Consider the following 16,587-nt stretch of genomic DNA (forward strand, 5'->3'; position numbering starts at 1 on the left):
GAGAGAGAGGGGGGGGGTATTTTGCCCTAAAATTAAAATAATTTAAATTATTTCTGCAGAACACAAAAGATATGAGTTTTTGGACTCCAATGTTCAAAATATCTTCTTTTGTGTAAGTTTGGAACAGTGTTAGAGTTGTGAAATAATGGCATTTTTGAGTGAATTATCACTTAAAAACAATCAAGGGTAAACTGAAATATTGAAAAAAGGTCTTTTTTAAAAACTGACCGACTTTCAAACATTAATAAGACAAGAATGAATCATAATTTGTGCACAACATACTTTATTTCTCTTTCATTTGAAGATCTTGAACCTTGTGAATCCATTGACATGTATTTCTGTCCACATCAGGAAAATGCTTCGTCTGCTACAGTCCGTCGCATATTTAGTTCAGATTCACCACAACAGTTGTAGACAGAACAAAATACAGATCTCTAACCAGATTACTCAAGCAAGCACTGAATCATGCTTTTACCTACTGGTTATTTTTAAATTAGGTTTCAAATGTTCTCTACTCCATTGTTCACACTTCAGCTTTGCTCACTAATCTGAAATACACACAGGTTTGATATAAAAGTAATACGAATGTGTGGATAAGCAACAGTTCACTATCTTCAGGTCCCGGTTTATGTATTGTAATATTTTGAATAGTTGCACAAATGTTTGAGGTATATGGTTTCTGTGGTGCATCTGTGGTACAAGGCAACTACTGATCACTGCATTGACATTTCCAAACATCCATTCAAGCAATTAAAACAGTCTTGATCGGTCCTAATCATGATCTGTTAGATCATCTTCAAATGTCTTAAACGTTCTTGTTCAGTTGCAGACGTTCACACTAATTTGGCATGTCATTTGCATACTTCATTCAAGATTTTCATCCATTCGCAAATCTGGTCTCGGCCTTCATGGAAGGCAAACATGGAAACTATCACTACTGGTTCACTATAGGCTACATCTAAAATACTGCAGGAGTTCAGTAGACGGATGCCAGGTGCTTACGACTTTGTATTGAAGAGGTTGTGTCCCCCTCAATGTTGATGTTGGTTTTATGGGTAAAAGGACACACTGTAAAGCCAGATTGCACTGTGAGTTGGTTCATTTAGGAATCCAACTACCTACAAACCCTGCGCTTCCCTGCCTTTCAAGCAGTAAAGGCCCCTTCACACCAAAAATGATAACTGTATTAGTGTCCACACCAAAGTACAATTATGTTCTGTTTATTATAAGCACGCTCTGTTGTTTTGTGCTTGAGCTCTTTAAAGTGGATTGATTTTTATTGGCTGTCAATGTTTTTAATTATTATTATATATTAGTTGAAAAGAAGAAGCAACCTCTATGTCAGGGCTATTCAAATCTTGCCATTGAGGGCCAATGTGGTGCAGAGTTTGGCTCTAACCCTAGTCAAACACACCTGAGCATATGCTAATCAATGTTTTTGGGATCATTAGAAAATCACAGGCAGGTGACTTTGATCAGGGTTGGAGCCAAACTCTGCACCGCATTGGCCCTCCAGGGCGAGATTTGAATAGCCCTGCTCTATGTCTTCATTGATGTCATTATTCTCACAGAATTTGAATGATTATTTAAGTTTTAAGGCGCATTCACACCAAAAATGATAGAAAAGGTTTTAAGTGGGATTCTGATGTTTTTATCATTCTGGGGTGTTTTCCGCAAGCAGCTTTGGTCGCAAGTTCTGTCGTTACCAATAGAGTTCAATAGAACTAACGACCATAGTTAGCTAACGATGCTTTTGGGAAATGCACTCCTGATTGGCTGTCAGTTTTTTTATTGTTCATCAGCTGAAAAAGTCCTGACAGTGATTTGAGTTATATTGTTCATTATAGTTGTGATGTGGCCTTTTAAAACTTTATTGTTGTTACTACATTTTTCTGAATTAATTTATCGTTAGTTACGTTATTTGTGTGAACAGACCAGTTATCGTTATATGTCCTTTTCGTGAACAAGCCTTCATAGCTCTTATTATAGTTATCGTTATTTGTGTAAACAAACCATTATTGTTATTGTTATCATTCTTTGTGTGAACGGACTTATAGAGTTAACTTAATAGCTATCTTCGATTTCTTATGAATTAGCCTTTACAATTAATTATCATCCATTTTTTTTAACAAACCTTTATTATTCTAACAGTTATTGTTTTTATGTGAACGTACCTTTATATTTATCAATATAGTTATCATCCTTTTTGCGATGACCCAATATAGATGTAATCCATTTTGCGAACAAACCATTATTGTTATCATTATAGTTTTTGGTATGAACAGACATTTATAGTTATTGTCATAAATATCATCCTTTTTTCAAACAATTTTTTTTCCATTATTGTTATCGTCCTTTTTTACACATGAGCTTTGATAGTTATTGTCATAGTCCTTATCATTTATGTGAACATACCTTTATAGTAAACTTTATAGTTATCGACTTACTTTGTGAATGAGCCTTCATAGTTTTTGTAATAGTTATCGTTGTTTATTTGAATGTATCTTTATAGTTAACGTTACAGTTATCCTTTTTGCAATGACCCTTTATAGCGAAGAATCCTTTGTTGTTATCATCATATTTATTGGTGTAAACAGACCTTTTAAGTTATTGTTATAATTATAGTCCTTTTTGCGAACAAACCTTTAAGTCATCACTATAGTTATTTTCCATTTTTGCCAATGAGTTATCGTTATTATGCTTTATAGTTATCATTACAGTTATCATCCTTAGTGTGAATGGGCCTTAAGAAACCAAAGTGCAGAGGAAACTATATTCTTGTCTCTTACTTAAAAATAAACAAGAAATTTAAAATTTGAGATTGAATATACTATACATAGTTGAGTGACTGTACAATAAAACTTCACATCAAGAACAGACCAAATGAGTTACAGTATTGTACAGCTCTGTACAACATAATATCATACACATAATAACAGAACGGCACTTTAGAGCAACAGTGAACGAATGTTCTGTGCTAGTGAGGCAGCTTGAACGTGATGGTGACTGTCCGGTATTCCTGGCCGGGATACGGTTTCGACAGTCACCACAGCAGCCTGGTCTTTGAGTAGATACATACGTGAGCTAACAGTGGGCACTTGGTCATTGGTATTATTCTCAAACACACATGGGACATCTAGTATGGCACACTCACCGACATGAGGTAAAGAATCAGAGAATTGTGCACATAGGGCCAGACTTACTATCAGCTCGCGCCAGCGCAAACCAGTGTTACTGTCAGGATTTACTAAAGACACGCAGTGGGAAATTAGCACTGAGAAATCGTGGAAACAGTTATTTTTGTGACCTTATAGAATATGCATCTGTAGGAGTTTCCCTTTCATTCATTAAGTTTATGTGAAGAGAGTATTTAAATGAATCACACAACGCAATTTACCATGATTTGCACTTGTCAACACGATGTTTTTTGTGGCCTTATTTAATGCCCTAAAAAAGCATGCTTTAAAGGAGGCGGTAATTTGTGCTGCTCTTGGTAGATTACTTTACAATCCCATGCGCTGGTCATTATGGAAAACCGATGCTGCGTCTGTGTTCGTTAATCTGCACCTTTTAAGTTCATCAACCGCAGATCATTCCCGTCCCATCGGCGCTTTTATGGAATTGTGCTCTAATGCTAATTTGCCGTTTAGTAAATCTGGCCCATAGTCTCTTTAAACCAAAGGCAAGTGATCTGGTTTTGCGGGATGTTGATTTCAGAGGGAAACCTCCTATGTGACGCTGCTTTCATCAACGTTGCCCTCACAGACTTCTTCCACACACACGCTACGATTGCCACCGATGCCCAAAACGCTAGATCCAAGGCCATGCGGCCCACTTTGAGAACTGATACCAAGAAGAGGCCCAGAAGCGGCCATGTTGAGACAAGAAACGCCATTGTTGCTCAAGGAATGTTGCGAAGACAAGATGGGGATCCCGCTTCTGGCACCACCGTTACCTTGATTGGTCTCGTTAGCTGATGTGAGCTTCATGTGATGCGGTGGAGAAATGACCGACCTTTCGGATCCGGCTCTTCCTTCAGCTCTGCTGCGCCTCTCACAATGTGAGCGATGCCTCATGAAGCTGTCGCGCCACATGAACTTCTTCCCGCAGCCGTGGCAGTCGTAGGGCTTCAGACCGGTGTGGGTCTTCATGTGCTCGGTGAGGTGATGCTTCATCTTGAACTTCTTGGCGCAGACGGGGCAGTGGAAGGGCCGCAGGTCCAGGTGCATGTTGATGTGCCGGTCCCTCATGCTCTTGTGCGTGAACGTCTTCCCGCAGTGACACATGAAGACCTTTCCTGAACTTCCAGCTGCGCCGCCGTCTAATCCTTCCATCCCGCTCCCCAAAGCACCTTGGGTGGGTAAGTGAACCGCTCCATGTTCGAGACTACCTTTTAGAGACACCCCAGACATGCCTCCTGCAAGTCCTAATGGAGATGTAGACTCCAGGGCGGCTTGATTGTACAAGAGAATCTGGTTTCCCTGCATATCCAGAGGGAAGAGCTGAGCTCGGCCGGCCGTTGACTGAACCGAACCGAGCCGGTTGGACGCGGTCCTACTTGAGCATTGACTGGGATTCTCAGGAGCATGTTGGGAGGACGTCTGGTCGATCAAACCCCTCTCAAACTTGAGGTAGTCTTCAGAGGACTGGCAATAGTCAGCCTAGAGGAAAAAAGACATTTGAGTGATTGAGGATGATAAGTTGTTGTTGGTGCACCACACAAGTATGCATATTTTTTTTATGTTGTAATCTATTTTTGTCCACTTCATCATATTATATCTTTGCATCTCTTATTCTAATCCAGTTTTGTCTCTGGGTATAATATATTCTCAATCACTGATTTGCTGAAATTATCTATCAGTTGACTATAATTTAATTATTTAACAAAAATAATTTTGTACATTTTTGACAATAATTGATATACATAAATAATAAGACACTTATGACGCAATCAAAAAGGTATGAGATTTTCTGGTTGTCAAGCCTTGTGGTGCATGTTTATAAAAAATGTAATAATAAAAAATTACTTTGAGACCAGTTGGTTAAAAATTAATGTAAAAAGTTAGTACTGAGAAAAGCTCTACAATCTTTTGTTTGCAGATGCTACTTGGTCTCATATTTTTTTATCTAATACACTGAAATTTTTAGACATTTTTATTGTGTATTAAGCATCCAAAATTGTTTTATAACTGGGCGAAAGCCAAAAAAACCCTCGATATATTTCTTAATATATATTCAAATGAGGGTGATTTTTCTTGGTTAGAAAACCCAAGACTCAATTTTTCAGTTAAATTATCTAAAAATCATTAACACAAAAAAAATATACTTGAGAAACCATACTGCATAAGATAATAAGACTTTTTAGAGTATATTCAGTGCGACTGTATTTGGCCTTACTGCACTGGCAGACTTTTTCACTTGTTTTAAGTCTAAACGAGGTCAAAACAGTTGAAGAAATCTACCAATGCAGTTATATTTTAACTAGTAATTTTTGCAACTTAATTGGACAAAAAGGATATTAAAATAAAAGACAATTCTTAATATCACAGACAAAATGATATCCATCCCTAAAAGATGTAAGTTAAGTTAATTCAAAACTACTGACCTGTGCCTCCATTTCAGCTTCTTGTCTGAGTCCAGAGAGGGTCCTTACGTTCGATATGTTAAATGTCCTGTCCCTCTGTCTGATCATCTCCATCTCTCGTTCCTCTTCGTCGTCTCCTCCCTCCTCTCCTCCGGACACCACGATCAGGTCGTCATCTCTCGAGTGCTCCGTCTTCACCACCACCCACTGTTTTCTGGGCATGATGCTCGGCTGACTGTAGGACGGTCGCTTCTGGGGAGGAGAAGAGTCTCCATCTTGATATGAAGAAACTCCAAAACTGTCGCTCACTCCAACCTCTTGATCGGAGACAGAGGTCGCGACCTTCCGCTTGCCTCCCCGATCTCTTTTCCTGGGAAACAAGAGCTCGTCGTCATCGTCTTCTTCGTCTTCGATCATGAAGCCTTCCTCTCCGCCGGAGGGCATGCAGTAGGTCGGGGTGGAGTGAGCAGCACTCTCTCCCACTGCTCCGGTGGTCACCATCGTCCCGCCGAAGTGTGCGTCTCTAGGACTGAAGTAATTGGTGCTGCTCGGGGACTGGCTCTCGCTGAAGGAGGGTCGGCTGGGAGGTTGAGGAGTCAAAGGTGCGTCTCCTCCATCCTCTTGGACGATCTTGTTGGCGCTGCCGCTCTGTCCTGCGCTCTCCTTGTCTCCGGATCCCTGAGCTCCACTGGAACCTCCCCTGCCCTCTTTGAGGAGCTCAGTGCATTTGTCCACAATGTGCCACATTTGAAGCACACTGCCAACAGTGAGGTAGTTAACGATGTCATCACGAAGCATTCGCAGCTGGCCGGTGTACGCACAACTGAGGACGCTCTCAAAGGCCAGGGGGTCCATGACGGCTGGGATGGAGACGGTTGACATGTTCTTCAGCAGCACCTGGAACAAAGAAACAAAAACTGTGATGTGGCTAATAAACTCTGCACAGATGTATCTGATAGAAACTGTTATGCTTTTTGTGTTGCATTTCAGATTGTAAAAAAAAATGTGTATGTGAAATGCTATAGAACCTGGCACCTGGAAGCTGTCAACATACTGTCTGACATGATGTTGCACTTATCTAATATAACTATATTGCAGTTCCTGTTTGTTGCAATATTTATATAGCTTTAAATACATTTTATAGAATTTAAATACTCATAGCACTCACAGTGAGACAACATATAGATTTATATTAGATTGATAGATAAAAAACTTTTTTTCTGCTAGTTTCTGAAAGTTATGTATAGCTTAAGTAAAATAACTAAAACTGAAAAAATTACTAAAAATGATTACTAAACTTAAATAACTGATTACTAAAAAAATGAAACTAAATATTAAACAATTATTCAAGATTTGGAATAAAATATCAGTTATACTAAAACATTTTTACTAAAACGTATTTTATTACACAAGTTTATGGTTTTATTTTTTTCATATATATACTCTTTGCAACGTCTTCAAAGATCATTTTAATTATTTGCATTTTAAGGGTTTCTCAGTAAATACATATGCAATTACTTTTATTAAACAATCAGAATATCATGTAATTAATTTGAATTAAATACTAGCTTATATATTTCATTAAACATATTTAGGTAGATCTCCAGGAAGAGGGTTGGGCACCACTGCTTTACTCCATCTAGGCCTCAAGGTAAATATGTACCTGGTCGTGGAAGTAAGGTGAAGATGCAGCCAGCACACACCGATGGGCCTTGAACACCTGGCCCTGAACGTGGATGGAGAGGTCGCAGAGATGGCCTTCTTCACGCTGCCGATTCAGGCTGTCCAGCACTGAGGCCTGCACACTGGGGAAGCACACCTGCACCTCTGAACCAGTGGCTGAACCCACGGAGTCAACATAGCCTTGCTCCGCCATGGCCGACTGCATTCCTGCATAGGAAGAGCATCATCAAATAACTAATTTGAATGCAAACTTAATATATGTTCAAATTTGCATGCTTACTATTCGTATGCACTGTTTTAACATAAATAATGTGATTGGCGTGTTCCCACTGAAAACGCCAAAAAGAAAACATTCACTTCAAATGCCCGGATGATGCATTTAACTTTATAAGTGTGAAATGTCGGACACTTCATGCAATTAGATTTTGCAGCTTTGATGCTGGATGACAAAATAACCTTCTATAATTCTTAATAAAAAAATATGCAAAAAGAGTAGTATGTGTGAATTCATAATATTCGAGAAACAGTAGGTGAAAACTACGCAAATAACCTACTGCATCCACAAGGATTCTTAAGTGTGCAATCCCATGAGGCAACGGGAGAGGATTAACGAATGATACTAATGTATACACGTGATGAAAGATGATAAAACTACCCATATTTATAATAAATACACAATTTTTGAATGGTCATATGTAGTATCTACTCCGACCAAGTACACAGATAGTGTAATGATATACAGTGTATAGTTGTTACTTGGGACACACATAGCAACAAAATATGGTTGTCAATCCTGTATTAAATTATGCTTCCATTCACACACAGTTGAGTTATAAACCAGAGTGACAACTGAATTAAATAATCAAACTGACTCCACACCTCATTTTGAGGGAGCTAATTTGCATAAACATTTAATTTATTTTGAATATGACTTTCACATGAAAAGAAATGCTGTTTATAAAATAAAGATATGCTATTTATAAACTTTACAGAAACATATTTTAGATGTATGTATGTATACAAACAGGTGCTGAAAATAGGTGTTTTAAATTTCCTCATAACATAATACAACATTAATTTCGATCAAATATTCTTTTATTTCTCTCTGAACACATCAAATGCAGGTCCAAAGAACAAGGGGCATTGACCAGGCACTGCATGAACACTTTATTTATTCACTTTATTGGCGTGTTAGCTGGTCTTTCTGTTGTCTAATAACATATGAATACAGTTTCCTCACACCCTGTTATAATGGCTCAGCGTGAATATTTCAATATTCATTAAAGTTGCATTGGTATTTGGTCAACAAACAACCAGTGTCGTTCCCAGCTCCCAATGTATTAAAATAATATTCGCCACGTATAAACTCTCAGAGGCCCGTTTAATAAGATTTCTCGGTTTTATTTACGTTAGCCAGCCGCTGCGAAACCAATCCATGTGGCCTTAAGCACGGAAGCGGATCGTCTCCGAAATCAGACTCTATTTACATCTATATAAAGAGATCTTACCGATTTAAATATGTCCGTCAGGCGCTCAAAAGACGGGTTTTCATTATAATAGATCGACGTTTCCCACCGGTCGGGAATACCGAGGGTAATGGTGGACTAACATCGGGTCTGGAATCTGGTTTTGCCTTTAAGAAATCCCAGACAGAGGCTCTAGACTCGGCCGACCGAAAAGGGAAGCGAACACTGGATCCTGTTCTCTACTGTCATGGCTGCACGTGCTGCTTCTCAATAAATTAGAATGTCATGGAAAAGTTCATTTATTTCAGTAATTCAACTCAAATTGTGAACCTTGTGTATTTAATGAATTCAATGCACACAGACTGACGTACTTTAATTCTTTAGTTCTTTTAATTGTGATGATTTTGGCTCACATTTAACAAAAACCCACCAATTCTCAATAAATTAAAGTTGGTTGGTAAGCTGGTTAAATGACCATAGTGTTGGTGTGCTTGACTGGCCAGCAAACTCACCAGACCTGAACCCCAGAGAGAATCTGTGGGCTATTGTCAAGAGGAAAATGAGAGACAAGAGAGCAAAAACTGCAGAAGAGCTGAAGGCCACTGTCAAAGAAACCTGGGCTTCATTCCACCTCAAACTGATCACCTCCATGCCACGCCGAATTGAGGCAGTAATTAAAGCAAAAGGAGACCCTACCAAGTATTGGTACAGCAAGTACATGTACAGCAAATGAACACACTTTCCAGAAAGCAAACAATTCACTAAAAAAATTTTTTTTATTGTTCTTATGAAGTATTCTTATTTGTTGAGATTGTGAATTATTGGGTTTTTGTTAAATGTGAGCCAAAATCACAAATAAAAGAACCAAAGAATTAAAATACTTCAGTCTGTGTGCATTGAATTTATTTAATACACGAGTTTCACAATTTGAGTTGAATTTCTGAAATTAACTTTTCCATGACATTCTAATTTATTGAGAAGCACTTGTAGAGTATTAGAAACCATAGAAATAACCGTCTTATTAAAATTGTAACTCGATGGGTAAAAAAAAAAAAAAAAAAAAGATATATATATATATATATATATACACACACACACACACACACACTTTATATTCTTATTAGTAATTCTAATGTTTAAACTAAAAATAAAATATAAGAATAAACTTTTATTATATTATGAGTATACTTATCATGGGATATCTTTTAAACATCAAAAGAAGCTTTCAGAGTTTGTGAAGCTCAAGTTACCAATTGTAAAACATTTTCATTTTTGCATTTTCATAAAACGATATCCACAAGAATGAAACTGTCCATTCGGCATCATATTGAGGCTCATCACTGGATAACATGGCAAAATATACATTTTATTGATCCCCTTTCAAGATGCAGTAAAACATGCATTTGGTGGCTGTTTAAAACGGTAATAAAAATCGTCTGCTAGATAGAACATTAAAAATGCACCACAGAAATATAAAATTATACCAAAGACAGGAGAGATGAGGATAAAACATGAAAAATATGAAAGATTAAAATGATCTTAAAATGACCACAGTGGATTACAACTACTTTCGATTAGCTGAAGCGGTTCCGATGACACAGTCGTTCACCTGCAACACAGTAAATGTGAGTTAAAGACAGTGTTGAAGATTGGGAGACTTTCATTAAAAATCACGTGATATCACTCACTTTGCTGGCGAAGCGCAGAGAATTGAGCGACTCACTGAAGCTCTCTTCCTCAGGTGCAATATTCACAAACATCAAACTGTACAGAGGAAAAGAAATGAGCCACATGTTCCTTTAAGAACACATTAATTGTATTGCAAACCCCTAAAAGAAAATGCCATCTCAGGCATTATACGTACGTTTTGCTGTTGCCTCCGAGGCAGTTCTGGAGGAGGTACGTGAGCTTTGAGTTACGGTAGGGAATAAAGCTCTCCTGTAGAGGTTCAGAAACAAAATTAATGTGAGAAATCATTACAGCACAGCAAATAGATGACTGAAGACAACATTTATAGCTCATACTTTAACAAGAAGTCTAGAAGACTGCATTTTAGCTTTTTTTAAGCTAAAACATACCTTGTTGGCCAAAGCGGCGATCACAATTCCCAGGTTGGTGAGGGAAGAGTTGATAGAGGTCATCTCCTTGAATCGCTCTCCTTGAGACTGACTCTTCTGCACTCGCTCGCTCCCAGCCAAATCCACCAGACACAGCACGGCTGAAACACAATACACACTCAATTATCACTATGGACAAACTCAATGTGAAGACCAGGGCTGTCAAAACTACTGAGAAACTCAATTTGAAACGTGCTCTTAAATAAGATCAATATTCAAATTATATTCAAATTTAAAAGCCATAATTTTATTTACGGAAAAAAAGCTTTTGGCTTCTCTCCGGAGGCCACAAGAGGGCACATCAAGGAAAATATTAATACACGTTTATTAAATAAATACAATAACATGACCATCTGTGAAAAAGTGCATAGTGTTAATAAACCAAATATAAGTTGCTTAATAATAAAGAAAACAGCATCATGTATGCATAGTTTAATACAAAGGGACAAAATCCCTTGCATTAGAATGTGGATTTTTATTTTAAATTCACCAAATATTAAATTTATATAAAAAAAATAAACAAAAAATAAATTGACAGCCCTAATTAAGACTACTCTTAATAGGAGCTCCATTCCCCTTAATGAAGTGCAGTTTATCTATTAAATAAAGGAGTTCTGTGATTCTTACACTTGCACTTGGTGTCTCGATCAGAGTTCTGCCCCTCTATGTCTAGCTGGAACACAGAGTGAGAACGTGAAGAGTGATCGTTCATGCCTGTGCGGGCCGTGGACCGGTTCTGGTTTGCCAGCATGATCAAGTTGTGCACCTGAGAAATGAGGAAAGAAACAGACACATTAATAAACTGCACACTCATGTATCAACAAACCAAACAACACAGATTAGAGATGCACCGGATGCAATTTTATTGGCCGATTCCGATTTCAGATGTTTTGGAAGAAATGGTAAACTTAATGAGGTGCTGTATGTAACAAAACAGATGCCATTTCCCATTAGGTTTATAGATGGTAACCCCCCCCCCCATAACCTTATTAAATGTGTAATCTTTCACATCAAATTCTTACTTTGAGTTTTTACCACTCAGACATAAACCATCACTGCTGAGGAAACACAAGCTGCATCTGAAGAGGCATCAGAAGCACTAACAACGAAAGGTGCCATAAATACATTTACACTGCAAAATTACAAAGCATAAATACATTTATAAGATTGTTAAAAAAAAAAAAGTAAAAAAATCAAACTTTTAAACACAACTAAACAGTGGCAAATGTCTGTTTTAATGAGCGAGTCATTTATTTGTTCATTTAACCAAATAAATTCAGAAACGAGGCAAGTGTCTGTCCTTTTGAATGGGCCACTGAATCATTGACTCACTCGATTCGTGCAGAAAAGTTGCTTCATTCAGTAACGATTCACCACCGTGATGATCACAACAGTACTGCTGTGGCTTTGATCTGAACTATTTTCTTCAGGGAAATTGAGCAAAAACAATTTCACTTAAACAAGTCACTTAATTTTAACTTCTTGTTTATTTAAATATTGTTTGTATAAAAATATCATTGCAATCATGTTGATATTCGGGGAAATTCATGGCCGTATAGTGTTGCTTTTTTTTTTCTACCACAGTATGCATCTATACATTTGTGTGAGTAAATTTGTGTGTGCTGTCTCACTCAGGCTGTGCAAGCCTCATCTGGCATGATATAAATACATTATCAGTCGCGGTTTATACTGAACACAATAAAAATTTGAGTAATTCTCACATGAAACGACATGTTTACACACGTCTGTGAGGGTGCACGTGGCTATGAAATCATTGCCGGTGACGCTGGCAATTAAAAGGATCAGCTCGTGAGACTGACCAACCGGTCACCGATCTAGACCAGTCATGTGAAAAATCTAATTCCAATCACTGGCCGGTCGATCGCTGCTTCTCTAACACAGATTACTGTTCAAAAGTAGTGTAAAAGTAGTGTTATCTTAATATCACTGTGAGATAATGTGATAGTACCTCATCTTCATTGTTGACCTGTTGGTAGGTCAGGTTGGTAACCGTGATCTCATTATTGGAGAGCTTCCTGATCTCATGCTCCGGTCTTTTGTTTGGTTTTCCCGTGTAGAGAAGATCTCGAAGAGTCTCATTGTAGATCTCCACAAAGCTGGCAGTGAAGGAGTACTAAAAATACCAACACAGAAACAGTCCATTAATAAACAAATCATGAGGAGGCTAAAAATAATACAACTCTGAGGATGCCCTGAAGGAAAAAACAAAAAAACTACTATTAAAACATATTTAACCTCATTTAAACAAGTGTTTCATTTGAATCTTCTCCGTTGGCCTTACCTCCCACCCTTGCTCTTGGAGTGCTTTGGCAGACTTGAAGATCTGCTGGACAGCACGAGGAATGACTCCCCACATGTCCTCCACATCGCCCCCCTCCATAGTAAAGGTCTTCCCGCTGCCAGTCTGGCCATAAGCAAAGCAACAAACGTTGTACCCATCCAGAGCAGACTGCACCAGCAGGGAGATCTCTTCGAAAACCTCACGCTGAGAGGAACGTGGCCCAAACACACGGTCGAAGCTGAAGTTATAGCTCTTCTGAGTGTCAGCCGTGCGCCCCGTGTGCGACTGAGGAAGACAAGAGCGATTCATTTTAAAGGCTGTTGGTAATGTTCTTTAGGTTACACCAAATTTAGTCTCAGCCTCATATTTAATAGTTGCATGCTGGTATGTTATTGTAGCTTCACAGTTACATGCCCCTAAACATCAACTAATATTGACTGCTTTACATGTCAGTCAGACAGTCTCATGCGCTCCTTGCGCAATGAAAGCTGTGAGCAGGTCCAGGCCTTCTGTCCTCACAAAAGACTAGACCAACATTTATAAGACCAGGAGCATGATGGGAAGCATTTACCTCTTCGGTTTTGGCAAGGGTAAGAGCCTTGTTGTCATGGGCCGGCAGCTGGATGTGCAGAACATCAGACTGATTGCCAGTCAGCAGTGGACGGACCCTACAAAACACTCGGATGTTGCCCTAAGAGAGGGGTGTGCATTCATTAATGCATATTTGAACAAATGGCTGAATAGATAAATACATAAGTGGGATTTTGGAAAAATCTCACTTTCAGAAAAAGTTACCCAACATGATTTGGCAAATAGATGGTTCTAATTTATAACTTAGTAGTGTCACACACCAAATAAACAATATAGCTTTATATTATTCTTAAAAAAATAATCTATGAAAGCTCACTTTGAGCTCCTGAATAGTGTTGTGGAGCTTCCTGCGCTCCATTTCTCCGATGTGCAGCTCTTCTCTTTGCCGGGCTACCGTTTCCTCGAGGTTCCTGACCAGCTCTTGGCTCTCCTTCAAACTGTCCTGACACTGCCTCAGTGTAGAGGTCTGGATGGCGAGCTGAGTCTGAGAAAGACAAAGGAAGAGTTTGACAGAATCAGATTACACAAAGCGGATGTTAATTAAAGGTGTAAATGTGGCTGTATTAATGTTTACTTGTATATTGCGCAGCTCAGACTCCAAATGATCCCGGAGTCCTTCCAAAACCTTGTGTTCCTCACTTAGGTTGCTGAGGTCTTTCTTAAGACCATCTCTCTCTGTAGAGGTTTGCGCCAGGTCATCTTTCACAGTAGCCAGCTTTTCCAGCTCCTCTTCACATTCCCTACAAACAGAATCAGGAATATTACCAGACAAATAAATAAAAGACCACCAGGTTCTGATTCATTATGGAGTTCATTTTAACATGCTTACCCGATACGCTTTTTGAGACCTTTGTTCTCATCTTCAATTTCAGTCTTATGCTTTTGGGCTTTGGTTATAGAGTCCTTCAGGTGATCGTTTTCCAGATTCACCGATTTTATTTTGCTCTGGTAATTCTGGACTTTGGCTTCCATGTCACTCACTTTGCCCTTCAGGTCCCATCCCGGCCTCCGTGACGCACCTAAACCTGCAGCTGATGAAAGAGGACAAACTAGCCATTAGGCATCTATTTTATTATACTGTTTCATAACACTTACATACCATCATGTTTTACCTTTAGCTACTGCTGCAACAGGTTTTTTCTGGTCACCTTGATGCAAAGACAAAGTTGATGTTAAGTTGATATTCACATTTTGCATTTACTGTGGTTTTAATATATTAATTGAGATTATTGATATTTGCAGATTGAATATTTACAAATAGTTTGTGCTAAAGACCTGGTTTTAGTAGTGTTAAGTGAGATTTTTTTGTGTTTATGATCAGTTAAAATAAGCGTTTTGCAATACCTCTTGCAGGGGCAACTGCCACTGTTGCAGCTCCAGTTGGACGAAGAGCTTTGACTGAAAAAGAAAAGAGACAACATGAAGACCCCATCTGCTGTTTTAGTCAAATGGCCCCCAAAAACTAAAAGAAGATGTTAAATTTCAGTATAATTTACCAGGGGCTTTGACCGCTGCAGGACGTCTCGGGGGCACAACACTAGCCGCGGGTCTGAACTTCTGAGCCGGTTCTGCATCTACCCTGCGCATTTTCTTCTGGAGAAAATGGGGATGTTTTTCTATTAACATTAAATATATTCTCAATAATCCACAGATGGAAATTTGTGATAAAAGCATAAGGTAAGGACATCGGAAGAGGCTAAAAACACACCTGCGCAGGCTGCTGTTGCTCCCCATCTGAGCTGTTGGTGTGAGCCCGTTTCCCAGACATGACCGGGAGACGGGACGATGTGTTCTGCAGAGAAACCAAGAAAAAAACATCAACAGACTTCCAAAAGGTATGCATGACCATAGAGTTAATGAGAGAGGATCAATCCAAATAAAGCAGCAATAATTCATTTAGCACTCACTAAATTGCTGATGAGGTGCATAATATTGTTTACTGTACTGAACAGCAGTAAAAATTAGCTTGGGCTGCATGTGCATGCTTGAAAGTAGATATTAACTTTACATCTAAAATCGTTTTGGCCTTTCGTCCAGACAAAGATGACGCTTTGGTCAAGAACACGATGACGCATGTTTAGTCATGTGACGCAAATAAGTTAGTACAAATAGATGTTTATACTCCTGCGCAGTAAATCGGATTTAAAGTTTTCCGACGTTTCAGTGTGGATGAGAAACTTGGAAAACGCTCGCGTGGACCGAGAGAAAAACGAAAACGTAGTTTTCAGATGTTTCAGGACTATCGTAAAGTTAGACGTAACATTTAACGTTATCTCCAATGCATTTCCAACTGTTCATAATCTTACCTCTTTGTTCATGGATCGGGTGTAATTCTTCTTAAAGGCAAGTCCGAAAAAAACACAACATTTAAAAAAAAGAGTTAATGTCATTTAACCCATCAAGTGCATATTAAAATTAATAAACTCCAAATTACCAATAAACACATTGTATTGACACGTGTATTGACGAAAACCGACATCATTCACGTAACTTTACAAAATAAACGTACAAATCCATACAATAAGCTTTAGATAACATCAAGAAAAAAAGCTTAACTTGTCATACTTAAAGTTGAGGTAAATTATATAAATAATCAGATAATAACAAACCTTTTATTCAAGCAACTGAGAATTATACTTGCGGAAACACACCCCTCCGCAAAAAAAAATGTCTCGCAGCCGTTTGAATTTCAAATTGAAATTGTGCTTGTGGTCGCTTTACCGGCTGACCTCTCATTGGTCGGATCGGAACCAATCAATACAAGGCATCCAATAACTCCCGCCCCAAATGGGCGGAGAATAGTACACCAACTAAAGTCCAGTCAACGAGACCAGAGACGAACAG

The 16,587-nt window shown here is 38.6% G+C and overlaps 2 protein-coding genes across 5 annotated transcripts; both read right to left on the minus strand.

Moving 5' to 3' along the window:
• Nucleotides 1–421: 421 nt before the first annotated feature.
• LOC132145021 (zinc finger and BTB domain-containing protein 22-like) lies at nucleotides 422–9,134 on the minus strand. The gene is made up of 4 exons (XM_059555700.1): nucleotides 8,776–9,134; nucleotides 7,248–7,474; nucleotides 5,606–6,481; nucleotides 422–4,661 (listed from the first exon to the last, which is right to left on the minus strand). Exons 2-4 carry the CDS (start codon nucleotides 7,470–7,472, stop codon nucleotides 3,729–3,731), a joined length of 2,034 nt encoding a protein of 677 aa, XP_059411683.1. The 5' UTR covers nucleotides 7,473–7,474; nucleotides 8,776–9,134; the 3' UTR covers nucleotides 422–3,728.
• Nucleotides 9,135–10,078: 944 nt separating this feature from the next.
• LOC132145022 (carboxy-terminal kinesin 2-like) lies at nucleotides 10,079–16,479 on the minus strand. Of its 4 annotated transcripts, none has more exons than XM_059555704.1 (17): nucleotides 16,353–16,479; nucleotides 16,050–16,076; nucleotides 15,452–15,535; nucleotides 15,240–15,333; nucleotides 15,088–15,141; nucleotides 14,856–14,891; nucleotides 14,573–14,774; nucleotides 14,318–14,483; nucleotides 14,060–14,227; nucleotides 13,724–13,843; nucleotides 13,153–13,437; nucleotides 12,820–12,984; nucleotides 11,478–11,616; nucleotides 10,812–10,951; nucleotides 10,598–10,671; nucleotides 10,422–10,497; nucleotides 10,079–10,342 (listed from the first exon to the last, which is right to left on the minus strand). In XM_059555704.1, the coding sequence occupies exons 2-17, from the start codon at nucleotides 16,059–16,061 to the stop codon at nucleotides 10,298–10,300; spliced, it is 1,860 nt and encodes a 619-aa protein (XP_059411687.1). In that variant the 5' UTR covers nucleotides 16,062–16,076; nucleotides 16,353–16,479; the 3' UTR covers nucleotides 10,079–10,297. The 4 variants fall into 4 exon arrangements, with proteins under 4 accessions (XP_059411687.1, XP_059411684.1, XP_059411688.1 ...); XM_059555701.1 differs by having other exon boundaries at nucleotides 15,240–15,336; XM_059555705.1 differs by having other exon boundaries at nucleotides 16,050–16,079; nucleotides 16,353–16,477.
• Between the last annotated feature and the right edge of the window lie 108 nt (nucleotides 16,480–16,587).

Source organism: Carassius carassius, chromosome 8 (genome assembly GCF_963082965.1).
Source record: "Carassius carassius chromosome 8, fCarCar2.1, whole genome shotgun sequence".
Lineage (NCBI taxonomy): Eukaryota > Metazoa > Chordata > Actinopteri > Cypriniformes > Cyprinidae > Carassius > Carassius carassius.

Excerpts from the sequence above, each read along its gene's own strand:
- LOC132145021 (XM_059555700.1), bottom strand. The coding sequence starts at position 7,472 with ATGCAGTCGGCCATGGCGGAGCAAGGCTATGTTGACTCCGTGGGTTCA. Across the intron at positions 6,482-7,247 it reads CACCTTACTTCCACGACCAG|GTGCTGCTGAAGAACATGTC; the intron begins GTACATATTTAC and ends TCTTTGTTCCAG. Across the intron at positions 4,662-5,605 it reads AAGCTGAAATGGAGGCACAG|GCTGACTATTGCCAGTCCTC; the intron begins GTCAGTAGTTTT and ends TTTTTCCTCTAG.
- LOC132145022 (XM_059555701.1), bottom strand. Across the intron at positions 14,484-14,572 it reads GGTCTCAAAAAGCGTATCGG|GGAATGTGAAGAGGAGCTGG; the intron begins GTAAGCATGTTA and ends TTCTGTTTGTAG. Across the intron at positions 10,672-10,811 it reads TCGCCGCTTTGGCCAACAAG|GAGAGCTTTATTCCCTACCG; the intron begins GTATGTTTTAGC and ends GAACCTCTACAG.